The sequence below is a fragment of the Esox lucius genome, chromosome 11, assembly GCF_011004845.1.
Source record: "Esox lucius isolate fEsoLuc1 chromosome 11, fEsoLuc1.pri, whole genome shotgun sequence".
Taxonomy (NCBI): Eukaryota; Metazoa; Chordata; class Actinopteri; order Esociformes; family Esocidae; genus Esox; species Esox lucius.
This window is the reverse complement of record NC_047579.1, coordinates 36725866-36752976: the sequence shown is the minus strand read 5'-3', so window position 1 is coordinate 36752976 and position 27111 is coordinate 36725866. Positions and strand designations below refer to the sequence as shown.

Below are 27111 nucleotides of genomic sequence, written 5' to 3'. Positions count from 1 at the left end.
TAAGTCGATGTTGTTTACAGTAACATTATTCCCAATTGTGATTTACTTAAACATATATAGGCCTACTAAAAAAAAAATCTTCCTTTTCTGTGCGCGATGACGCAAATCCGTCTCATCAGTCATCTCATGGTCAATCTCATCGATAACTTGTAAAATCTGTTCACTTTATTTGTATTCAACTAGCAATTCTGGGATTTTGAATCCACTTTGCTACTACTGCTTGTCTCTTCCACTGTTGACTCAATGACCACATTTACAAACCAATAAATCATGACCAACACAACTTGAATCTCCCCAGTTGCTGTAGTGTTGCAATGTCGCATAAATAATAAAGATGCCGATCTGTTGCTTTTTATGGCGTATGGTGCATATGTCAGCGGACTAATTAGCCTAATCTTCGCAGGTCTTTGGACCGCGGTTGAAACGCACACAACAATGGGCTGAGGGAAACCTTTAGTTCCTTGAATTGCAGTTCCTGGGACTCAAAGTTCCGGGTACTTTTTGGTGGAAAAGCGGCTTAACTTAGCTCGTTAATAGCTTAGCTAGTTAGCCAGCTTAGTGCGCTACATTTTAAATAGCTTAAACCAGAGACAGATGCTTTAATATGTTTTAAGAATTACTAAAACTACATATGGATTGATTTCCCCCATATATATAAATATATATTATTTATTTTTTATTATATTGTTTTAAGGGCGGGTGGGCCCCCATGCAGGCGGTGGCCTGGTGTTTAAAAATATATGTACTATTCAGGCATTTTTATGCTTTTTTTGTCATGCTTTATTTATCTTTTTTACTGTTAACCTCATGGTAGGCATGCGTCCATAAGCCAAAACAACCTTTAGCCCTGGACAGGGCTGTAGCTAACACAGGGAATGGTGGATATGATTCATGGGGCCAATGGCTTGGAGGGGCCCACTGATCGCAATAATATCAATGTTTGAATATCAAATTGAGGGGGCCTTGGCATATATCTTTTCAAGGAGCCTAGGATTCCTACGGAAGCCACGGCCCTGGACACTGACCTATTTCTTTCATTTTTACAGTCATTAAAAAAGTTTATAATCTGCAACAGCATTTGAGATTTTCAGGTTTTCTTGGCTCCCACTAACATAAATGTAATTTCTGGACATCAAGCTAAGTTTGTATACTCTGCAAAGTAAAAATGTCCTTAAAGATATAAAGTTGACATATTCCTAATAATATTAATAGTATAGGCTCTGTGCACCAGCGTAGTAACAAACTTCCGCTTTTGTCTAGAAGTCGGTATTGCAGTTTCCGGTTTACTTACTAATACTCAACCGCATTAGTAACCACCTAAACTCACAACAAGATGAGTGATGCTGTTGTAAGGAAAAAAAGAAATATAATGTACGTGACTCATTTAAGTTTCAAGGTACAAGTGGGGCATAATTTTAATCAGGAGAATGTCCTCTTTTTAATAAAATATGGCTTGCGCCCTTCAATGACTTCAAACGCTAGACTAGAAATAGTCAGAAAAGGTGTTTACTTCCTATGCCAGTTGTTATTTTTCAGTTTCGTTGTGAAATGAGGTTACAGTAGTAAAATAAAAGAGGAGACCTGTTTTGGTGCTTTTTTGAGGCTATGGAATTTTAAGCTTAATTCAGGTTAGAAGAGGCTAAATGAAGGTTTGTTTCAATTCACTTGCTATAGGGATGCGCTAGCGTTCCAGCTCAGCCATCGTTCTTTTACCGTTTTTGAGGCTAGGGTGAATTTGTATGCGTTCTATTGTCCTGCCTAATAGTACACTAAAAAAGAACCCATCGCTAACTAGCTTACAGCTGTAGTGATCACCAGGACCAGAGTAGTGTGGCTCCAATTGCAGAAGTGCAATTGTAGATTTATTGTACAACGTACTAGGGAGTAGGCTAGCGCACAAACGATAAAGACAGGCAGAGAGTCGGTAACCAGAATATCAGTCCTTGAGGGCGAAGGCACAGGCAGGGATGAACAGGGATGCGAAACCAAGAAGCAGGCAAGCAGGTCAGGAAGCCGGGTGATCAATCTGCGGAGGCTACAGTACAGGCTGGGAGAGACGGTAAGGATATCCAGGGGCAGGCAGGGAGGTCGGTGATCCGGGAAGGCAGTCCGTACAGGCAACAACACAGGCAGGGTTAGGCGGGGAGAGACGCTACGGGGCAGACGAACAGGTCAAGACACAGGGTTCTGTAACAAGGAGATAGGACGTGACAGGAGGGTAGCGACACAATAGGCTGGGAATCAACAAAGTAATGCGAGAGCGCGATAGAAGGCTTGGCAGGTCCACTGAGAACAATACCTCACACTGGAGGGGAGGTAGAGCACGGGCTAAATAGAGGGGTTAACAGGGCACAGGTGTTCAATATTCCGGTGATTGGGATCTGGAGTGTTGGGTGCGTTCATGCGTGTTGGGAAGTGAAACGGTGGCAGGTGCGGAGCGTGGCGGGGAGGAGTTGGACCGGGAGTGACGAGAAAACCTCACAACAGCACAGTGAACTACTTACCCTCGTAGTTGTGCAGATAACTCGATACGTAGAGTTTGAATCCCTTGTTCCGCTTGCTTGTTGGAGCAGGGGACCAGGCATCAACAATTCGATGGACATCACAATGCTTATTTTAGGCAGGTCTTGGAGACATCTACTAAAAACTGAAATTTTGGGCAATGCCGGTGATTGCCTTAAGAAAACCGGAAACTGACATGCCGACATCTGGCTAAAGCAGAACTTCGTCCTTATGCTTGTGCACAGAGCCTATTGAGTGATGTCGTACATAGATAATAAATTGACCGTTAGTAATAGTAATAAATTGACCGTTTTTCCATTGGGATTTGTCATGAGTACAGTACTACAGTACAAATATTCTTGCCTCAAGAATGTTCACCTCTTATATCTCTTAACATCAACCAGAACACCGTACTTTATTTAGTGAGCCAACGCTTTTATTTTAAGTAATCACCACTCCAGTATTACTCCACAAACCCCTCAACTAACTACACAGCAGATACAAAACATTGAATCCTGGAGTGAATTTAAGATACACTGATTCTAGAAGTATAGATAAGATTATCTTGTTTAATAGAAAAAACTGCTGTAAATCTACACACAATTTTGGTTAATAGGAAGCATAGGCCTAGACAAGAACATGATCACATGTATTTGGAAACAGGCCTAGGTTTTAAGTTAAATTAATTTAATAGACAACACAGGCCTAGAATAAAACTTGATTTTGTTTAGTAGGAAATGTAGGTATAGACACACTTTGGTTGATAAATCATCAGTTTGAGGAATACCACCAGACAAAACCATGCAACCCTTAATGCAATGGTGGGCACATCAAGGGCCACACATTCTGCCACCAGGGCCCATCTGTGGCTCGCGGGCCACGCAATGAATTAAAAATAATAAAACATGATTAAATGTATTAAAAACAGGTCTACATTAAAACATACATTTATTTAATTGCTAAAACAGGCCTATCAATAAAGTTGATTTTGTGTAGAAGGAAACATCGGCCAAGACTAAAAGATGACTTCAACATGAAAAATATCCATGTGAGGTCTGTTTTTCAGGGGAAGACGGCTGTGTATTGTGGAGGCGGGTTGTACTGTTGAAACCCTGTACCCATACTACCCCACTCAGGTTCCTGTGGGTAGTTCACAGTCTGTAGAGAAATACAAGACAGTTTGTTGTTTTACAATGTGTTAGTAATATAAATGTATACATTTCCAACAATGTCAAAGTGGAAAACATTTACACTCATGAGGCAATCCCTGATTAAATGTGTGAGTCTTGGGAAAAGCTCTTAGAGAGTTACCCATCAGGATAATTTAATATGTCTTCTGTCCTTAGCTGAATTAATAAAAACACATACACGGGACAGTGTGACACTTCTAGTAATCTTGGCCTTGATTGGAAACCGTAACCCGGGGGCAAAACACAAGGTATAACGGCCACCCCTTATCTAAGGGCAACAGTGCCCTCTTATGGCATGATGTATAAAAACATCAAATCAGTGCATAATATCTTCCATTTTGCTATCTAAAAATTGCATCAAATTGTGGCAGATCACGGCTTGACTGCCATTTTACCATATTAAACTAATTTGAGCAAAAACGTCCTTGACCTGCTGAAAGGTTAATGCCTCTTCCAGTGTCTGTGTAAAGGTGATCAAAGCATTATTTCATCTAGGACTCTGGCTGTGCCTATTGACTGAAATAGTATGAGTCATAATCCCTATAAAACTTGAAAACTTGAAAAGTGGTTATTTTTAAATCAGCCTGAAATAAAGTCTGTGTTTCGTGTAGGTTCACCTCTGATTATAGGAAATATCTATAGGAAATGTGACATTTATCAATGTCTTTGACTATATTTAGCAAATATTTATAGGTAGCGTGAACTGATGCAAATATGTTGTCAAACATCCCCTTGTCCTGAGACAAACGCAGAGCTGAGGTAAGCCTAAATAAAACAAAGACCTTATTGGAAGTGATATTCCTAATGAGATAAATGAATGGTGAAATGTGAAAAGAACCCATGTCCCATTTTGGCACTAGGTTTTATTGGCATTACGAGTTGTCGATTCCTTTTCTAGGGAGTTACCAAGTTATTTGTTCCAGTCAAAAAGTTAACCACACTAAGCATCTAATTGAAAAGCATTGATGTGAATTGGAAATGGAAGAGGAATGAACTTCCTGAATTCAACTTCCTGAATTCAAGACTGGATTTGACCCCGACACACCTTGCTGAAAGGCAGGTCTTATTGAGGCCGTCTTCAAAATCCGGAAACAAATGTTTAAGTGACATTCTCATGGAAAAACCCTGCCAAATCAAGATCCAAAATAAGATTTGTGTGCATGAAAATGTGAACTTCCCATAGCGTCATACAGAGAGACCGAATGAAATGGAACACTTAGTTAATTAGTGTTTTAGAGACTTTCCCTGACTCATAGCTCAGGCAAGACATGTTAATGATGTTGGAGTACACTGTACACTGAACCTGTTGAGCAGGTGAACAGTATTTACACCTGAAGGGCTCCCTTCAAAGATTGAGAGACGACTGAGTCCAGCGAATGTTTTATAAGGCCCAGGACCAGAATGAGGACTACAGGAAGCCTTCAGTTCTTCCAAGAACAGGAAAATTGGATGGCTGCACTAAAGACAACCCAAACAAATACTAAGATTCATCGCTCACTAAAGTCAGGGAAAGGCAGAGAAATTCATGTCTGTTTTCACCTTTAGTTGGAACACAACCTGTCTCAAGTGTACTGTAACTAAGCGCAGTTGGCGACAGAAATTGAATAAAAATACATGAAAAAAAGACATATTCACAGCGTCTGGACACATCTGAAAACATGTAACAGCAATTTTAAAGCAAAAAATATGTTTAGTCAGGAATGTCTGGAGGAATACATGTAAAAAAGGCAACACTGGTGTTATTATTGGACACATTTAGGCTTTTGTTAACAGTCAGGTGTCATTTGTGCAGAGGCTGAAAGTTTGAGAAGCCAATAACAGCCTGACTGTAGGCAGATTGGCTCCAAAGAAACGGATATACAGGTTGCTATTATACAGGTCTCACCTCAGGTGTGTGGCAGCACTTGCAGCACTGACAGACGGCTTTGCAGCCGAAGGACGAAACACAGATGGACACTATAAACTCCAGCAGCGACAAAATTACCAAAACACCCGAAATTCCTTGAGATCTGGTCTATAGACAGACATGGAGAGAGACACAATTGAACTACATTAACCTAATACCAATAAGCTCATGATAATTACTCATGAAATGTGCAAATGTATCTAGAACAATGAGAAAAAAATAAAACAATTGTATATATACCAAATAAGCTGGACAGCTTCCGGACACAATGTCTGTATCATAATAATGGCCGTGACTCGATGGATGATTACAGTAGTAGTACAGCATGATACCCCCAGTGTCCATAGAATACAGAAAGAGGCCGAAGAAAGACGTAACTGCGGCAACAACATTCATTCCCAGAGAGCCTTGCACCTAAAAGAAAGATCAGAGAGAAGACTTGGAAATATTAGTGATATATATTTATTCTTTTTAATAAAATGTCATATTACAGGGGCAATTTGTCAAATTCTTTGCAAGAAAGCAAGCAAGCAAGTTTATTAATATAGCACAATTCATCATCGAAGCAATTCAATGTGCATTACAAATAAAAATATATGAAAGTACAATAATATAAAAACAAATGCTCAAATGAAAACATCTAAGCAAATTAATACATTGTAATAATAAAAAAAGACAATAAGAAAACATACAGTATAATGATTCAAAGTGGGAAGCTATAAGGCTAACGATTAAAAGTGGGAAGCTATATGGCTAAACAGTGTGGTTAAGTTGATGTGCTCAGTCATAGGCACGTGAGTAGAGAAGTGTTTTTAACCTGGCTTTAAAAATTGATACGTTTGGGGCACGTCTAAGACCTTCTGGTAGTTTATTCCAGTTTTGTACAGCATAAGTGCTAAATGCAGCTTCTCCATGTTTAGTTTGGACTCTAGGCTCTACTAGCTGACCTGTGTTCATGGATCTAAGAGCCCTACTCGGTTTATACTCTGCAAACATATCAGAAATGTATTCGGGTCCTAAACCATTCAGAGATTTATAAACTAAAAGCACCACTTTGAAATCTATTCTGTAACTGACTGGAAGCCAATGCAAAGATTGTCTTCCAATTTCTCTTTGGAAGCACAATTCTGTATTCAAACCAACTCTCCATTCTACTTTTGGTTGACAAACTTACAAAAGCTGTTAAAATAATATTTTGGAAAATTCTAAAAATATAAAAAGAAATGTAAATGGAACAATGATTCCCGAAAATATTCAGTGCTTGTTTTCCCACTTGAACCAAAATTCTTTCAAATGTGTAAAGTTTTAGCAACCTGGAAAATACAGAGAATTTGTTGAAGAATTTCCATTCCCCATCTGCCATGGTTTTTTCATAGATTTCTGGAGAGTGTCCAGCTTGACAAAAGAAGATATTATGGCTTTTGTTGACAAATAGAATTTCTGCATTTAAGAGGTATGTTTTGATTCACCCAAAATGATTTATGATGAATAAATGCGAAACACTATCATTCCAATATTACTACAGATACGTTCATATTAAAATGCAAAAAGTATACGAAATGCACCTTTAATTTTGTGTATGACAGTTATTACAAGTCTTGAAAGTGGCAGTCCATAGTTATTAATTCACATCGAGTGGACAACTTGTTTTGTCAGAGAAAACAGGAGGGACTTGTAAGGGTATTCAGGTAGAACCTTAAATGAAAAGCCAAACATTTATTGAGGAAAATATTTATTTCATACTTACTCGACATTTATTCAGGTGGTTGTCAGCAGCAACAGTAAGAGAGCCAGCAATGACAAACTGAGAAGGAACAAGGAAGAAATTATTCAACTGTAGTTTTCCCCAGAGCCTATGACATGAAGTAGACAAATGTAGTGCATTTTGTAGAGTATGGAGCAGTGTTCTCTACAAAATGTACTACATTTGACTACTTTATGTCATAGGCTCTGGTGAAAACTAGCAGGAATAGGATCCAATGTGTTCTAAACATGCAGAGGGTATATAAAGACACCAGCCCCTTTCACAATGTTCACATCTAGTTGCCTTACAGCCTGAAATGTAAACATATAAAATCTGACTTTTTCTGGTATTTACAAAACTGGCTAGCGTAGCAGGAGAAATAAAAAAGTTGGATGTGGGAATGTATAATAGGGTATTTTAATATTTCAGTTTTAATTCTTTTTCAGAGAATATTTTTTATATTTTCTTTCACTTGGATATTATGGGTTCCTGTGTGTAAATAAAGCCCCATTTTTCATTTCAGGCTGAAAGGCAATAAAAGGTGAAAGTTTTGAAAGGGGTTATGACTTTCTATAACAACTGTATTTTAACTTCATGACGGAAGTTACAGTTGAATTAGAACCACATAGCAGTCACAATACAAACTGAAAGCCATTCGTTTTAAAATGGTAAATGTCTCAATGAACATCAATGAAAAAAACATGTCAGAAGATACTTTTTTGTATTCTCCAGACAGGAAATGGAATGTACGATTTTTAGACGGAGTCACTCACTTACAATTATAGACCCCCATACAAAGATTCCACTAAGGACTCCAATATTGTCTGGACGTGGTGACCAGGCCATTACGATTCCTATCAACAGCATTACCAAAGCAATCATGATTTGCACTGTCTGTGAAAGAAAAACAAAGTACAATGCATACCGTGTTCTTCACTTTCATTAAATTCAAACTAAAATCTTGTTGTATATACAATACTATAAAACATTCTGAATGATCTAAAACATGAATGCTTACCCCAAGTGCTTTTGGATGCCCTAACTGGAAACGTCCGAGCTTTTTGGACACCGTCTGTCCCATGAAATGAGGGGCAGAAGTGACCCCCATCCCGTTCCCCGCGGGTTGTACAGTGGTGATGACCACCACCCTGTTAGCTGCGGTCGTTACAGTGTTAGACATCTTTCACAGCCGAGACAGAACGTTTGTTTAGTAGGCTAGTGAGGTGATCTGCCAGGCTGAGCCTCCAACTTCCTGGTGAGTACAATTACTCATTAATTACTGTGCTCATGTTGATCTGTACACTCAAGCTATTTCGTACAGTTAACACTGTGTAGGTCAATAAAAAATGAATTCTACCAAGTTAAATAGGATTAAAATACCCAAATTAAGTTTAATTTCCACTCTTTCCAACTAAATAATTGTGGAGACATTCACAGTTTCACTCGTTACAAGATTTAAGTAAGTAATGGAAAGAACAACAGTTTCTTTGAAACCAGAAAAGTAACCAGGCAAGCCTAGTTCAACCAGAATCCAATTAAAAGTGAATCCAGTGCAGTTACCAGAGATATGAGTGCAGGTTGATGTGGAAGTAATTAGGCTATTGAGGATGGGCTTTCCTCTTTCATCCCTCAGACAAATCGTTTCCCCCTGATGATAATGCATCAAATTAAGATGAAATAAAAATAAAAAAAACTGCATAAAGGTGATTTATTGGAAATCTGCATATTTGTAACAAGCATGGTAACAAGCATTCATTGTTACACAGGTGTAATTACATACCTTAAAAACAACCAGTTACAATGATTTGGGCTTGTTTTGACAGCCCCGATTGCTTGCTTCTCTTGCGATATCTGACAATGCACAGCACATGCAGAATTCACCATTCATGAAGCAGTCGTCGACTCACTTTGCAAATGTTGACTCCATCGCAGTGTTTATGTCAGCTCGCGGAACACTAGGGGCTGACCAAAAAATATCTAGGGCTAGAGGCCCGAAAGCCCGGGTCTGGTGATGCACCTTGCTATACTTATATTGGTTCTCGTTGTAGCATCAGCAGTTAGGGTAAATCTGAACGGAACACCGTAAGTGCATGGTACCTAATACATTTTATGTGATATAGACACCCCAAGGAATTAAATGTAGTCAAAAACATTATGATAGTACTAAAAACTTAATTATGGATAATATTTTAAATAAAGCCAAACGGTAATTTATAGGGAAACAACCATTATTTTATGTGGAATATGACAAATATGAACTGAAATTAAACAGACCTTTTTCCCTGAAGACACCCACAGATGTGTACTGAGTATCAGTAAACCAACTGGTCTGCAGTTATGGGAAGTTTACCGACATGGCCTACTCTCAGTGTTGCCAGATTTGATTGACTGTAAACTACAAAATCACCCGCAGACTCTAGAAAAAAAACACCTGAACCTATACACCCCTATCTGAAAATCGACCTGCCCCAAGCCCATCATGCTTTAGGGTTGCCACCTTCAATGTGGAAAAATAAGAGACACCTAGCCAGTATCCCTGGGGTACACAAATGGAGCAGGGGTTCCTCCCAAATGAGTGTCAGATGCTTCATTTCCTGCGTTTTGGTGGATTTTTATGCACCAATTTGTTGTTCTTTTATGCATCATTTTAAAAGTCATCTGCTACTGTGAACATGAATGTACTGGAAATAGAGCAAATAAGAGTAAAGAACAGTTGCATCAATTAAGGATTAAAACATCAGATCATAGACATGGGCAAGATGATTGGTCTTTCAAAATAAACTATTGGGTATATTTGGAAGAAGCAAGAACCCACGATACAGGAAGGATGAGGAAGCCTAGTTTTGTCTGTTGCTGCTCCCATGCTCTGGAATATCCCATCCCACATTAAGTCAAGTTCCACCATTGACAATTTTAAATCAAATTTTAAGAGCCACTTTTTTTCTCTTGCTTTGAGTTCAGTCTGAGGTTGTCCCTTGGTTTTTGTCAACTCCACTCTTTACTTATTTTTAACATCCTCTTACTGTGTTTTCATCTGTTGTTGGTTTTATTCAAATAAGTCTCCGTAACCAGGACAACGATGACGTTGAACGACAGACACGCCTTTCATTCTGAATTACTATTACTTACTGCAATGTCTCATTAAACTCTTTTGGTTTTATTATTTATCATGTCAATCCAAGCTTGTGAAAATGTAGTGTATGCATTAGTGTAGGATGTGCTCGAAAATACGGGGACAAATCGCGTCCCGTATTGATTCTATATGGGACAGTGCATTTATTTTTCAATAAAGGACGATCCCATATTATACGGGACGGGTGGTAACCCTATTTACAACCATCAACAAAACCATGTTCATTATGGGTATTATTTAGAATATTTAAAAAACATCTGACTACAGGCAGGGGGCATTAATTATTGTACAAAAAACGCACAAGCTTTACTCATTGTCTAGATTCAAAATCAAGAGTCAAAATCAAGGTTCAATTCAGATAATTAGAAAATAGTAATAATTTTTTTTTTTAAACGTAATGATATTTATCCTGTCATTACAACTTTTAAAATGAACTAATACTACTATTTTAGTCTAATAGATGATAATAGACCAAATACCTTTTTTGCATGAATTCTGAATACTACAGCTGACAACGAGAGACTCGAAGCTCCAAAAGATTGAAATACTTATGCTATCTTCTCCTTAGTCATTGCGGTTCTTTCCTGTGATCCTGAAGATATGTTTGCAGGATGAAAAGGACCATGAGAAAAAGTTTATTCATATATCTGATCATTTTAATTGAGTCCTGACAGTTACAGTATTACTAATACTGGGCTGTACTCTGCTGGCAATAGTCGGCCCTCATTCAGGGTGATTGCGGTTGGTGGGTGTCCCTTTGGTTGATGCCTGGCAATGTGGGTGGATTGATTTCCTGCCTGTTGGGCCCTGTCCGGGGCCTCCCCCGGGTAGGGCCACAGTGTCGCTGGACACCCTGTCTCAGTTCCAAGGTCTTACGCTGCTATACTATTGTGCTGGAGGATTGGGTCAGTTCTCCTTCCCCACTAAATTCTCCTTCTCCACTATAAATCGTTGTTGAAATGAGGAATGCAGTTTCTGAATTTTCCCAGTCTCCTCCCGTTTTAAACTTTAGGAGGACATGAGGTCCTGGTCCCCACCTGTGGAGTACCTGGTTTGCTGTCCCTGTCCTTGTCCATCTGGTCATACTTCTGACCTAGTCTAAATTTAAATCCAATAACATCTAGTTTATGATCAGAGATTAATTCATTCACTGCAACTGTCTTTGGTGCAAGAGATCTAATATTTAGGAGTCCCATTGAGATGCGAGGTGATACAGTCCTTATTGAGTGTTTATGCTGACGACCAAATTCGAAACGGCGATTCGTAATGATAAGGTGTACACGAAAATATCCAACAAGTTAGGTGAGCTGACCATTATTCACACCGGGAGACAGTGCCGGAAGAAGCTTAAAAAATGAAAACAAAATGAAAGGAAGATCGAGGATCACAATACCAGAAGCTGTTCTGACCGGCGGAGCAAATAGTTTGACCTTCTACATGCGTTGCAGGGTCAGAGGTCGGCCTTCTACGGCACTGCGGCAACGATTGACTCGGCTGCTGCGTTGTTGGGAAGTCATGGTGGAAGACACAGATACTGGATAACCAGTCGGTTTAAGGTAAATCACTATATTTTACATGATGCATGTTAAATGCTAAAACGTTATGTTTTGGAAAAGTCAGGATATTTGTATACTACATGTTACTGTCATGCTATTGTTCTTCTAGACAGAAACCAACATTAGCTACAGGAACATCAATGTATGGAGGTTAAATACTTGTAATATATGGAAATGTTTGTTGCAAATCGTGAACGTGTCGACTTCCGCGACAGACCAGACATAATCAAGTAGGCTGTTATCAGTGATCTGACTTTCTTCCCGTCACCAGAAGGCATGTAAGGTAGATAAAACTATCTACGACGCTAACCGGACAGTCCTTCAGCAAAAGGACAGGAGCAGCAGGATCAGTATATGCAGCTGCTATAATGAGAAAAGAGCCAGGCTGAGGAGAGCCGCATAAAGAGCGATAAGGAGACGTGAGTTGGCATTCCTCAAGTCCCCGGCGAAAGAAACTGTGCTGTGTGTATTAACCATGTACAGTGTTATGTATGTTATTGCTTTATCTTCTTGCTATATTTGTATGATTCTCATTACGTAGTTTCTCACTTACGGACCTGCCAAGCCGTTTGTATAGCTTGTTGCATTTGCCTTTTGACTCCCAGCCTGTTCTCTCCCTTCCCGTCCCCGTCCTATCTTGTTATCTAGAAGCCTGCCTCCTGACCTGTCTGCCTGCCCCTTGGATTCTCCTACCGTTTAACCCTGCCTGTACTGTTGCCATCGCGGACTGATCACCCGGTATTCCGACCTGCCTGCCTGCCCCTGGATTCTTCTGCCGTCTACCGCTGCCTGTACTGTTGCCTTCGCGGACTGATCACCCGGTATCCTGACCTGCCTGCCTGCTTCTGGTTTCTCCTCTCTGCCGATTCCTGCCTGTGCCTTTGCCTTCGTGGATTGATCTCCTGGTTGCTGAACCTACCTGCCCGTCTCTACTGTTTTTGCTCCTGCCTACTCCCCTGTACAAAAATAAATCGACAGTTGCGTTTCTGCAATTGGAATCACACACCCCTGGCCTCGGTGGTCATTACAATAAGCATATTACACTCATGTAATATGCTGCTGATTTACTTATGTTACTGCCATATCTAAATGTTCAATAATACTACCCAGATTGCTGCTGGTTTACAGTACTCTTTGTATTTTGCACCTACATTTTTGTAGATTAAATAGTTGTTGAACCAAATACGTGTGTATAGTGGCTGTTTGTGTAAATCTGAAAACAGAGGAACTTCCACACACTGCTCACTGCTGAAATATTGATTAAATCTCATCCTTTTTTGAATAGGTACACGACTGCGATGTCATGTCACCCACGTTATGGTTGCAATCGACGATACAGGTACAGAAACGTATATAGGCCTACTAAAAAAATCTTCCTTTTCTGTGCGCAATAAAGTATATCTGCAGACCGCAAGTCGGGGGCGTTACTTAATATGGGGGTTCCTGAATATTAAGTTACGCCCTCTGATGTTCGCTATTGATCAGTTTAAATGGGGGTTCCTGAATATTAAGTAACACCCACTGATTTTGCCATTGGCCAGTTTGGGTACATCCTGGTTTGACATATTCTTCAAAATGTAACCATTCAGAGATTTATAAACTAAAAGCACCACTTTGAAATCTATTCTGTAATTGACTGGAAGCCAATGCAAAGATTTAAGAACCGGAGTGATGTGCTCTTTAGTCTTGGTCCTGGTTAGCATTCTGAATGAGCTGCAGCTGTTTTAAAGTATTTTTGGGGAGTCCAGTTAAGAGGCCATTACAGTACTCAACCCTACTAGAGATAAAAGTATGGATGAGCTTCTCTGGGTCTTTTTGGGGCACCAAGCCTGCAAATCTTGCAATATTATTTAGATGATAGAATGCTGTTTTGGTGACCGTTTGAATATGACTGTTAAATGTGAGGTCTGAGTTTTATCAGAACACCAAGATTACGCACTTGATCCCTGGTTTTAAGGGCCTGAGAATCCAGCTCTTTACTAATACTTGTTTTTGTTTTTTTGTTGCCAAACACACATCTCATAATTGTACACAATTTTGGGAGTTCAAAACTAACCAGTGATCAATAAAATTAAAAGGAAGAGTGTAAATAATCAATTAAGATCACTGGTTAATTATCTGTTTAGGTAATTTAGTTCATCCTTAGCAATTTCACAAATCCGGTGAACACAGCCAAATACTATTTTTTACACCACTGCATAGAAGATGGCCATGACAAATTATTATTTTGTTTACATTTCTAAATAATGACAACATAGTTTATATTAAGCTACAAAATAAATGGATCTTGCCTGCTTGCATAGAGTGACAGGTGTATCACACATCTTTAGCTAGTTATAACATACCCTAATAGACTAGACCTGGCTTAAGCCCCATGTGGTGCGAGACAAGGCAACCGTGTTTGACATCCACCTGTCAAATCCCGGGCCGTGTACATTTTAAACCACCCTCTTTTGGAGCCTCATGCACTGTCAATAAGCCTCAACCAGGATTCGTTAACTATCCCTAAATATATAACTAGCGGTTGTCAATTGGAAGCACTTACCAAAATCTTCATCATTGACCCTGTAATACTTCCTTCATAAATGCATGCACTTAATCGAAAACACCACACCAATGGAAACCTTCAATGGGCGTAACTTAATATTAAGGAACACCCATATTAAGTTATGCCCCTGACTTGCGGTCTGCAGATATACCCTCCTCGGTCTGTCGCTTTGTATGGTGTATGGTGCATATGTCAGCGGCCTAATTAGCCTAATCTTCGCAGGTCTTTGAACCGTGGTGGAAACGCACACAACAATGGGCAACCTTTAGTTCCTTGAATAGCAGTTCCGGGTACTTTTTGGTGGAAAAGCGGCTTAACTAAATAGCTTAGCTAGTTAGCCAGCTAAGTGCGCTACATTTTAAATAGCTTAAACCAGAGACGGATGGTTTAATATGTTTTAATAATTACTAAAACTACATATGGATTGATTTCCCCCATATATATAAATATACATTTTTTATTTTTTATTATATTGTTTTAAGGGCGGGTGGGCCCCCTTGCAGGCGGTGACCTGGTGTTTAAAAATATATGTATTTTTCAGGCATTTTGATGCTTTATTTATCATGCTTTATTTCTCTTTTTTACTGTTAATAATTTAAAATAAAAATTGTAACAGAATTCTTTCTGGATGCCCCGTCCGGAATCTATCCAACACAGGGGGATTATGCAGAAGAGAGCTTGTGTGTTTTTGTTAACCCAAGTCAAATATCATCAACTCATTTCACAAGTTCTCACAAAGCTATCATCGGCATGAGTTAAGCAAAACTGTTGTTACATATATTGTTCTCACAGATTTATATTCTTTAACAATGTAAATGATAAAAACGTGTAGTTCCAGGTTGATTACCTTAGTAAAGGTGCGAACCTTGTGGTAAATTACAAATAAATGGTAGGTAGGCGACAGGTTTTTGGGTGTCTTTCAGAGTCACTAAAACCCCTATGTTGTTGGTTTGCGATTCCTTTATTAGTTGGTTTTGTGTTTATGCAACAGTATCCATGGTTTGTTATTAGGAAAAACAATACAACACTTTCCGCCATGTCTCACTGTGGGGCCAGAAAGGCACAGACCTGCTGACAGAAGTTCTCACGGGCATCTTCACGGGCATCCTTACGGGCATCTTCAACCTGTTGCATGCCCCTTTTATTTTCTGTGACCTCATGGCAGGCATGCGTCCTTTAGCCTTTAACACAGGGAATGGTGGATATGATTCATGGGGCAAATGGCTGGGAGGGGCCCACTGATTTCAATAATATCAATGTTTGAATATCAAAGTGAGGGGGCCTTGGCATATATCTTTTCAAGGAGCCTAGGATTCCTACAGTTGCCACGGCCCTGGACACTGACCTGTTTCTATCATTTTAACTGTCATTGAAAAAGACACTGGCCCTCATTCATGAAACCTTCTCAGAAAATATCTCAAATTCGAACATTGGAAGAGACTTACAATCATCTCTAAGTGTGATTCATGAAACAGAAACCACGACAACAAAACAACTGGAATGAAATCCAAAAAATTATCGACAAGACGCATGAGGAAGGAGGAGCCAAGAATATGGACGGAGATCAGGGACACAGGTGAGGGCAATAATGCCAATGAACAGGTGTCCCTGCTGCACAGGAGGGAGATCTCGCTGGCTCACTGCACATTTGATCTCATTGGCTCGGCAGGCCTGCTTCCCAGGACGTACAAATGTTATTCACTCCTCACTAATACAAACCTCTAGACTTTATTTGAAATATTTGAACGCCTTTTAAACCACTTAACTGCAAACTTTAACCCCAATCCTCCCATTCTCCTAACTTATATCATAAAAAGCAAATAATTTCAAGTAAAAAAAAATGTTTTGCTAACAGTTTTGAATCTGCAACAGAATTTGATATCTTTATAATGAAATATTACAGAGTAGGAAGTGTGGCTGGTTGGAGGCTTACATTTTCAGGTTTTCTTGGCACCCACTAACATAAATGTAATTTCTGTACAGCTAAGTTTGTATACTCTGCAAAGTAAAATTGTCCTTATATAAAGTTGACATATTCTTAATAATATTAATAGTATTGAGTGATGTCGTACTTAGGTAATATATTGACTGTTAGTAATAGTAATACATTGACTGTTTTTCCATTGGGATTTGTCAAGACTACAGTACTACAGTACAAATATTCTTGCCTCAATAATGTTCACCTCTTATATCTCTTAACATCAACCAGAACACTGTACTTTATTTAGTGGCCCAACGTTTTTATTTTAAATATTTAAAAATCACACCACCACTCCAGTATTACTCCACAAACACCACAACAAACTACACAGCAGATACGAAACATTGAATCCTGGAGTGAATTCAAGATACACTGATTCTAGAAGAATAGATAAAATGATTTTGTTTAATAGAAAAAACTGCTGTAAATCTACACACAATTTTGGTTAATAGGAAGCATAGGCCTAGACAAGAAAATGATTACATGTATTTGGAAACAGGCCTAGGTTTTAAGTTAAATGAATTTAATAGACATCACAGGCCTAGAATAAAACTTGATTTTGTTTAGTAGGAAATGTAGGTATAGACACACTTTGGTTGATAAAACATCAGTTTGAGGGATACCACCAGACAAAACCATGCAACCCTTAATGCAATGGTGGACACATCAAGGGCCACACATTCTCCCACCAGGGCCAATCTGTGGCTCGCGGGCCGCGCAATGAATTAAAAATAATGGATTAAATATATTAAATTAAATGTATTAAAAACAGGTCTACATTACAACCTACATTTATTTAATTGTTAAAACAGGCCTAGAATTTAAGTTGATTTTGTGTAGAAGAAACATTGGCCAACACTAAAAATAACCATGTGAGGTCTGTTTTTCAGGGGAAGGCATAGTTGTATTGTGAAGGCGGGTTGGACTGTAGAAATTCTGTACCCATACTCTCTCTCTCAGGATCCTTTGGGTTGTTCACAGTCTGTAGAGAAACATAGGACAGTTTGTTGTTTTACAATGTGTTAGTAATATAAATATATATATATAAATATTTCCAACAGTGTCAAAGTGGAAAACATTTACAATCCTGAGTCAATCCCTGATTACATGTGTGAGTCTTGGGTAACTCTCTAAGAGCTTATAAAAACATAAAATCAGTGCATAATATCTTCCATTTTGCTTTCCAAAAATTGCATCAAAATGTGGCAGATCATGGCTTGACTGCCATTTTACCATATTAAACTAATTTGAGCAAAAACGTCCTTGACCTGCTGAAAGGTTAATGCCTCTTCCAGTGTCTGTGTAAAGGTGATTAAAGCATTATTTCGTCTAGGACTTTGCCTGTGCATATTGAGTGAAATAGTATGAGTCATAATCCCTAAAAAACTTTGCGGCCAAACTTGAAAAGTGGTTATTTGCGTTATTACACCATTCATTTCTTTTAAATCAGACTGAAATAAGGTCTGTGTTTCGTGTAGGTTCACCTCTGATGATAGGAAATATCTATAGGAAATGTTACATTTATCAATGTCTTTAACTATATTTAGCAAATATTTATAGATAGCATGAACTGATCCAAATATGTTGACAAACATCCCCATGTCCTGAGATTTTCACAGTTGTCAAACGCAGAGCTGGGGTAAGCTAAATTTAATTTAATTAAAGAAAGACCTTATTGGAAGTGATTCTAAAATTCCTAATGAGATAAATGAATGGTGAAATGTGAAAAGAACCAATGTCCCATTTTGGCACTAAGTTTTATTGGCATTACGAGGTGTCGATTCCTTTTCTAGAGAATTACCGAGTTATTTGTTCCGTCAAAAAGGTAGCCACACTAAGCATCTAACTGAAAAGCATTGATGTGAATTGGAAATGGAAGAGGAATGAACTTCCTGAATTCAACTTCCTGAATTCAAGCCTGGATTCGACCCCAACGCTGTTGATGACATTGGTTTTATTTTGAGCAACCTATTTAATGTCCACCCTCCAAAACAACTAGGGACTGTCATACCTCACATCTGGGAAGCACACCCGCAGGGTTTGGAGGCATCATGCCAACTTGGGGAACCAGAATTTGTTCTCCAAAAATGATTACCTGCTAAAAGACAGACACATCCATGTTGAGTCCATTTGTAAAAATTATATAAATTATGGAAATATGAGCCTTAATGTGAACCAAAGATTGTAAGCCTGCATAGCCGTGGTGGCAATGCCCTGACGTCATTGGTCGACACAGGCAACCAGGCCCAAGCTAATGGAAGACTTTTCCATTTTTGAGTTGGTTATAAAATATATTTTTTGACATTGGGAGTTAAGTTTTGGCATCAACAGTGACACAGCAGCACCTCCTAGGTCCTGCCACTTGGGGACACCACCACATTGAGCTTGCAGGGAGGACAGTGAGGCTGGACCCAAGCCCTTGGCCTTTCCCCATGTTTGATGTGTTTTAACGGACAATGCTGTAAAGCAGCTTCGCCTTCCCACTGACATCCATTCCCTAGAATAAGCCTCCACCACACACCTTGCTGAAAGGCAGGTCATATTGAGGCCGTCTTCAAAATCCGGAAACAAATGTTTAAGTGACATTCTCATGGAAAAACCCTGCCAAATCAAGATCCAAAATAAGATTTGTGTGCATGAAAATGTGAACTTCCCATAGCGTCATACAGAGAGACCGAATGAAATGGAACACTTAGTTAATTAGTGTTTTAGAGACTTTCCCTGACTCATAGCTCAGGCAAGACATGTTAATGATGTTGGAGTACACTGTACACTGAACCTGTTGAGCAGGTGAACAGTATTTACACCTGAAGGGCTCCCTTCAAAGATTGAGAGACGACTGAGTCCAGCGAATGTTTTATAAGGCCCGGGACCAGAATGAGGACTACAGGAAGCCTTCAGTTCTTCCAAGAACAGGAAAATTGGATGGCTGCACTAAAGACAACCCAAACAAATACTAAGATTCATCGCTCACTAAAGTCAGGGAAAGGCAGAGAAATTCATGTCTGTTTTCACCTTTAGTTGGAACACAACCTGTCTCAAGTGTACTGTAACTAAGCGCAGTTGGCGACAGAAATTGAATAAAAATACATGAAAAAAAGACATATTCACAGCGTCTGGACACATCTGAAAACATGTAACAGCAATTTTAAAGCAAAAAATATGTTTAGTCAGGAATGTCTGGAGGAATACATGTAAAAAAGGCAACACTGGTGTTATTATTGGACACATTTAGGCTTTTGTTAACAGTCAGGTGTCATTTGTGCAGAGGCTGAAAGTTTGAGAAGCCAATAACAGCCTGACTGTAGGCAGATTGGCTCCAAAGAAACGGATATACAGGTTGCTATTATACAGGTCTCACCTCAGGTGTGTGGCAGCACTTGCAGCACTGACAGACGGCTTTGCAGCCGAAGGACGAAACACAGATGGACACTATAAACTCCAGCAGCGACAAAATAACCAAAACACCCGAAATTCCTTGAGATCTGGTCTATAGACAGACATGGAGAGAGACACAATTGAACTACATTAACCTAATACCAATAAGCTCATGATAATTACTCATGAAATGTGCAAATGTATCTAGAACAATGAGAAAAAAATAAAACAATTGTATATATACCAAATAAGCTGGACAGCTTCCGGACACAATGTCTGTATTATAATACTGGCCGTGACTCGATGGATGATTACAGTAGAAGTACAGCATGATACCCCCAGTGTCCATAGAATACAGAAAGAGGCCGAAGAAAGACGTAACTGCGGCAACAACATTCATTCCCAGAGAGCCTTTCACCTAAAAGAAAGATCAGAGAGAAGACATGGAAATATTAGTGATACATTTTTATTTCTTTTAATAAGATGTCATATTACAGGGGCAATTTGTCGAATTCATTATCGAAGCAATTCAATGTGCATTACAAATAAAAAATATATGAAAGTACAATAATATAAAAACAAATGCTCAAATAAAAACATCTAAGCAAATTAATACATTGTAATAATAAAAAAATGCAATAAGAAAACATACAGTATAATGATTCAAAGTGGGAAGCTATAAGGCTAACGATTAAAAGTGGGAAGCTATATGGCTAAACAGTGTGGTTAAGTTGATGTGCTCAGTCATAGGCACGTGAGTAGAGAAGTGTTTTTAACCTGGCTTTAAAAATGTATCCTCCATGTTTAGTTTGGACTCTTTTGGCTCTACTCGCTGACCGTTGTTCATGGATCTAAGAGCCCTACTCGGTTTATATTCTGCAAATATATCAGAAATGTATTCGGGTCCTAAACCATTCAGAGATTTATAAACTAAAAACACCACTTTGAAATCTATTCTGTAACTGACTGGAAGCCAATGCAAAGATTGGCTTCCAATTTCTCTTTGGAAGCACAATTCTGTATTCAAACCAACTCTCCATTCTACTTTTGGTCGACAAGCTGTTAAAATTATATTTTGGGAAATTCTAAAAATATAAAAAGAAATGCAAATGGAACAATGATTCGCTAAACTGTTCAATGCTTGTTTTCCCACTTGAACCAAAATTCAGTCAAATGTGTAAAGTTTTAGCAACCTGGAAATTACAGAAAATTTGTTGAAGAATTTCCATTCCCCATCTGCCATGGTTTTTTCATAGATTTCTGGAGAGTGTCCAGCTTTTCCATTTGACAAAAGAAGATATTTTGGCTATTGTTGACAAATAGAATTTCTGCATTCAAGAGGTATGTTTTGATTCACCCATAATTAGTTGTGATGAATAAATGCGAAACACTATCATTCCAATATTACCGCAGATATGTTCTGGATTTTCCCATATTAAGATGCAAAAAATATACGAAATGCACCTTTAATTTTGTGTATGACAGTTATTACAAGTCTTGAAAGTGGCAGTCCATAGTTATTAACTCACATCGAGTGGACAACTTGTTTTGTCAGAGAATACAGGAGGGACTTGTAAGAGTATTCAGGTAGAACCTTAAATCAAAAGTCAAACATTTACTGAGGAAATAATTTATTTCATACTTACTCGACATTTATTCAGGTGGTTGTCAGCAGCAACAGTAAGAGAGCCAGCAATGACAAACTGAGAAGGAACAAGGAAGAGATTATTCAACTGTAGTTTTCCCCAGAGCCTATGACATGAAGTAGACAAATGTAGTGCATTTTGTAGAGTATGGAGCAGTGTTCTCTACAAAATGTACTACATTTGACTACTTTATGTCATAGGCTCTGGTGAAAACTTGCAGGAATAGGATCCAATGTGTTCTAAACATGCAGAGGGTATATAAAGACACCAGCCCCTCTCACAATGTTCACATCTAGTTGCCTTACAGCCTGAAATGAAAACATATAAAATCTGAGAAATAAAAGGAGAAATAAAAAAGTTGGATGTGGGAATGTATAATAGAGTATTTTAATATTTCAGTTTTAATTCATTTTCAGAGAATATCTTTTATATTTTCTTTCACTTGGATATTATGGGTTCCTGTGTGTAAATAAAGCCCCCTTTTTCATTTCAGGCTGAAAGGCAATAAAAGGTGAAAGCTTTGAAAGGGGTTATGACTTTCTATAACAACTTCATGACGGAAGTTACAGTTGAATTAGAACCACATAGCAGTCACAATACAAACTGAAAGCCATTCGTTTTAAAATGGTAAATGTCTCAATGAACATCAATGAAAAAAAAAATGTCAGAAGATACTTTTTTGTATTCTCCAGACAGGAAATGGAATGTACGATTTTTAGACGGAGTCGCTCACTTACAATTATAGACCCATATACAAAGATTCCACTAAGGACTCCAATATTGTCAGGACGTGGTGACCAGGCCATTACGATTCCTATCAACAGCATTACCAAAGCAATCATGATTTGCACCGTCTGTGAAAGAAAAACAAAGTACAATGCATACCGTGTTCTTCACTTTCATTACGTTCAAACTAAAATCTTGTTGTATATACAATACTATAAAACATTCTGAATGATCTAAAACATGAATGCTTACCCCAAGTGCTTTTGGATGCCCTAACTGGAATCGTCCGAGCTTTTTGGACACCGTCTGTCCCATGAAATGAGGGGCAGAAGTGACCCCCATCCCGTTCCCCGCGGGTTGTACAGTGGTGATGACCACCACCCTGTTAGCTGCGGTCGTTACAGTGTTAGACATCTTTCACAGCCGAGACAGAACGTTTGTTTAGTAGGCTAGTGAGGTGATCTGCCAGGCTGAGCCTCCAACTTCCTGGTGAGTACAATTACTAATTAATTACTGTGCTCATGTTGATCTGTACACTCAAGCTATTTCGTACAGTTAACACTGTGTAGGTCAATAAAAAATGAATTCTACCAAGTTAAATAGGATTAAAATACCCAAATTAAGTTTAATTTCCACTCTTTCTAACTAAATAATTGTGGAGACATTCACAGTTTCACTCGTTACAAGATTTAAGTAAGCCACGGAAAGAACAACAGTTTCTTTGAAACCAGAAAAGTAACCAGGCAAGCCTAGTTCAACCAGCATGCAATTAAAAGAGAATCCAGTGCAGTTACCAGAGATATGAGTGCAGGTTGATGTGGAAGTAATTAGGCTATTGAGCATGGGCTTTCCTCTTTCATCCCTCAGACAAATTGTTTTCCCCTGATGATAATGCATCAAATTAAGATGAAATAAAAATAAAACAGCAAAAAGGTGATTTATTGTAAATCTGCATATTTATAACAAACATGGTAACAAGCGTTTATTGTTACACAGGTGTAATAACATACCTTAATAACAACCATTTACACTATATACTTACACTGTAACAATGTGTTGTTACACTCAGTTACAATACGTGTTACAGTGTAATTACATATCTAAGTACACTGTAATAAGGACACCACAAAACAAAGCGTTATCAAAGTGTGGCTTGAAATGTAATTCCACCTTTAAGAGAGCTTTTTAATGTAACTTATATGTCAGGTACTCGGCCCCATTAGAGCAGCCAGCTCTCTGTAACTAAATGGTACGTGTGTGCAAAAAGGCGTTGGTTTGGGGGGCTTTGTCTGCAGCTCCAAGTTGTTTGATTTGGGCTTGTTTTGACAGCCCTGCTTGCTTGCTTCTCTTGCGATATCTGACAATACACAGCGCATACAGAAGTCACCATTCATGAAGCACTTGTCGACTGACCTTGCAAATGTTGACTCCATCGCAGTGTTTATGTCAGCTAGCGGAACACTAGGGGCTGACCAAAAAATATCTAGGGCTAGAGGCCCGAAAGCCCGGGTCTGGTGATGCACCTTGCTATACTTATATTGGTTCTCGTTGTAGCATCAGCAGTTAGGGTAAATCTGAACGGAACACCGTAAGTGCATGGTACCTAATACATTTTATGTGATATAGACACCCCAAGGAATTAAATGTAGTCAAAATCATTATGATAGTACTAAAAACTTAATTATGGATAATATTTTAAATAAAGCCAAACGGTAATTTATAGGGAAACAACCATTATTTTATGTGGAATATGACAAATATGAACCGAAATTAAACAGACCTTTTTCCCTGAAGACACCCACAGATGTGTACTGAGTATCAGTAAACCAACTGGTCTGCAGTTACGGGAAGTTTACCGACATGGCCTACTCTCAGTGTTGCCAGATTTGATTGACTGTAAACTACAAAATCACCCGCAGACTCTAGAAAAAAAACACCTGAACCTATACACCCCTATCTGCAAATTGACCCGCCCCAAGCCCATCATGCTTTAGGGTTGCCACCTTCAATGTGGAAAAATAAGAGAACAGTTGCATCAATTAAGGATTAAAACATCAGATCATAGACATGGGCAAGATGTTTGGCCTTTCAAAATAAACTATTGGGTATATTTGGAAGAAGCAAGAACACACGATACAGGAAGGATGAGGAAGCCTAGTTTTGTCTGTTGCTGCTCCCATGCTCTGGAATATCCCATCCCACATTAGGTCAAGTTCCACCATTGACAATTTTAAATCAAATTTTAAGAGCCACTTTTTTTCTCTTGCTTTGAGTTCAGTCTGAGGTTGTCCCTTGGTTTTTGTCAACTCCACTCTTTACTTATTTTTAACATCCTCTTACTGTGTTTTCATCTGTTGTTGGTTTTATTCAAATGAGTCTCCGTAACCAGGACAACGATGACGTTGAACGACAGACACGCCTTTCATTCTGAATTACTATTACTTTCTGCAATGTCTCATTAAACTCTTTTGGTTTTATTATTTATCATGTCAATCCCAGTTTGTGAAAATGTAGTGTATGCATTAGTGTAGGATGTGCTCGAAAATACGGGACAAATCGCGTCCCGTATTGATTCTATAAGGGACAGTGCATTTTATTTTTCAATAAAGGACGATCCCATATTATACAGGACAGGTGGTAAGCCTATTTACAACCATCAACAAAACCATGTTCATTATGGGTATTATTTAGAATATTTAAAAAACATCTGACTACAGGCAGGGGGCATTAATTATTGTACAAAAATCCAACAAGCGCAACTCATTGTCTAGATTCAAAATCAAGAGTCAAAATCAAGGTTCAATTCAGATAATTAGAACATAGTAATAAAAGTAATTTTTAAACGTGATGATATTTATCCTATCATTACAACTTTTAAAATGAACTAATACTACTATTTTAGTCTAATAGATGATAATAGACCAAATACCTTTTTTGCATTAATTCTCTATACTACAGCTGACAACGAGAGACTCGAAGCTCCAAAAGATTGAAATACTTATGCTATCTTCTCCTTAGTCATTGCGGTTCTTTCCTGTGATCCTGAAGATATGTTTGCAGGATGAGAAGGACCATGAGAAAAAGTTCATTCATATATCTGATCATTTTAATTGAGTCCTGACAGATACAATATTACTAATACTGGGCTGTACTCTGCTGGCAATACTCAGCCCTCATTTAGGGTGGTTGCGGTTGGTGGGTGTCCCTTTGGTTGATGCCTGGCAATGTGGGTGGATTGATTTCCTGCCTGTTGGGCCCTGTCCGGGGCCTCCCCCGGGTAGGGCCACAGTGTTGCCGGACCCCCCCGTCTCAGTTCCAAGGTCTTACGCTGCTATACTATTGTACCTGGTTTGGGGGGCCCGTTGCTGTCCTTGTCCTTGTCCATCTGGTCATACTTCTGAACTAGTCTACATTTAAATAGACTCTGGATTTAGCCCACATGCATTTATTAATTATTCCAATTGGACTCTTAATATCTCACCTGGCACAGCCAAAAGAGGACTGGTCACCCCTCTGAGCCTGGGTCCTCTGGGTTTCTTCCTAAAATTCGGCCTTCTCAGGGAGTTTTTTGAAAAACGGAACAAAACTGACAAACCAAAGGGTGTACCTTGCTCTTTACCTTCACCTAATTCTATATACACTCACTTAAAGGATTATTAGGAACACCTGTACAATTTCTTATTAATGCAATTATCTAATCAACCAATCACATGGCAGTTGCTTCAATGCATTTAGGGGTGTGGTCCTGGTCAAGACAATCTCCTGAACTCTAAACTGAATGTCAGAATGGGAAAGAAAGGTGATTTAAGCAATTTTGAGCGTGGCATGGTTTTTGGTGCCAGACGGGCCGGTCTGAGTATTTCACAATCTGCTCAGTTACTGGCATTTTTACACACAACCATTTCTAGGGTTTACAAAGAATGGTGTGAAAAGGGAAAAACATCCAGTATGTGGCAGTCCTGTGGGCGAAAATGCCTTGTTGATGCTAGAGGTCAGAGGAGAATGGGCCGACTGATTCAAGCTGATAGAAGAGCAACTTTGACTGAAATAACCACTCGTTACAACTGAGGTATACAGCAAAGCATTTGTGAAGCCACAACACGCACAACCTTGAGGCGGATGGGCTACAACAGCAGAAGACCCCACCGGGTACCACTCATCTCCACTACAAATAGGAAAAAGAGGCTACAATTTGTACGAGCTCACTAAAATTAGACAGTTGAAGACTGGAAGAATGTTGCCTGGTCTGATGAGTCTCGATTTCTGTTGAGACATTCAGATGGTAGAGTCAGAATTTGGCGTAAACAGAATGAGAACATGGATCCATCATGCCTTGTTACCACTGTGCAGGCTGGTGGTGGTGGTGTAATGGTGTGGGGGATGTTTTCTTGGCACACTTTAGGCCCCTTAGTGCCAATTGGGCATCGTTTAAATGCCACAGCCTACCTGAGCATTGGACCATGTCCATCCCTTTATGACCACCATGTACCCATCCTCTGATGGCTACTTCCAGCAGGATAATGCACCATGTCATAAAGCTCGAATCATTTCAAATTGGTTTCTTGAACATGACAATGAGTTCACTGTACTGAAATGGCCCCCACAGTCACCAGATCTCAACCTAATAGAGCATCTTTGGGATGTGGTGGAACGGGAGCTTTGTTCCCTGGATGTGCATCCCACAAATCTCCATCAACTGCAAGATGCTATCCTATCAATATGGGCCAACATTTCTAAAGAATGCTTTCAGCACCTTGTTGAATCAATGCCACATAGAATTAAGGCAGTTCTGAAGGCGAAA

At 39.0% G+C, this 27111-nt stretch overlaps 1 protein-coding gene and 2 long non-coding RNA genes across 5 annotated transcripts; 1 reads left to right on the top strand and 2 right to left on the bottom strand.

Moving 5' to 3' along the window:
- Positions 1-2936: 2936 nt before the first annotated feature.
- Positions 2937-8588, bottom strand: LOC114835255 (membrane-spanning 4-domains subfamily A member 4A-like). Its single transcript, XM_034295368.1, has 6 exons — positions 8361-8588; positions 8120-8236; positions 7346-7402; positions 5839-6012; positions 5578-5706; positions 2937-3660 (listed from the first exon to the last, which is right to left on the bottom strand). Exons 1-6 carry the CDS (start codon positions 8520-8522, stop codon positions 3565-3567), a joined length of 735 nt encoding a protein of 244 aa, XP_034151259.1. The 5' UTR covers positions 8523-8588; the 3' UTR covers positions 2937-3564.
- Positions 8589-11760: 3172 nt separating this feature from the next.
- LOC114840323 lies at positions 11761-12808 on the top strand. Its single transcript, XR_004576472.1, has 3 exons — positions 11761-12031; positions 12303-12450; positions 12680-12808. It is a non-coding gene; the product is annotated as an uncharacterized LOC114840323 (long non-coding RNA).
- A 3978-nt stretch (positions 12809-16786) lies between these two features.
- On the bottom strand, positions 16787-22789 carry LOC106024531. 3 transcript variants are annotated; one of them, XR_003782506.2, is made up of 7 exons: positions 22563-22779; positions 22322-22438; positions 21585-21641; positions 20183-20356; positions 19922-20050; positions 18572-18655; positions 16787-17542 (listed from the first exon to the last, which is right to left on the bottom strand). It is a non-coding gene; the product is annotated as a membrane-spanning 4-domains subfamily A member 4A (long non-coding RNA). The 3 variants fall into 3 exon arrangements; XR_003782505.1 differs by having other exon boundaries at positions 18572-18658; positions 22563-22776; XR_003782507.2 differs by lacking the exon at positions 16787-17542 and adding an exon at positions 19082-19161 and having other exon boundaries at positions 18587-18655; positions 22563-22789.
- Positions 22790-27111: the final 4322 nt, after the last annotated feature.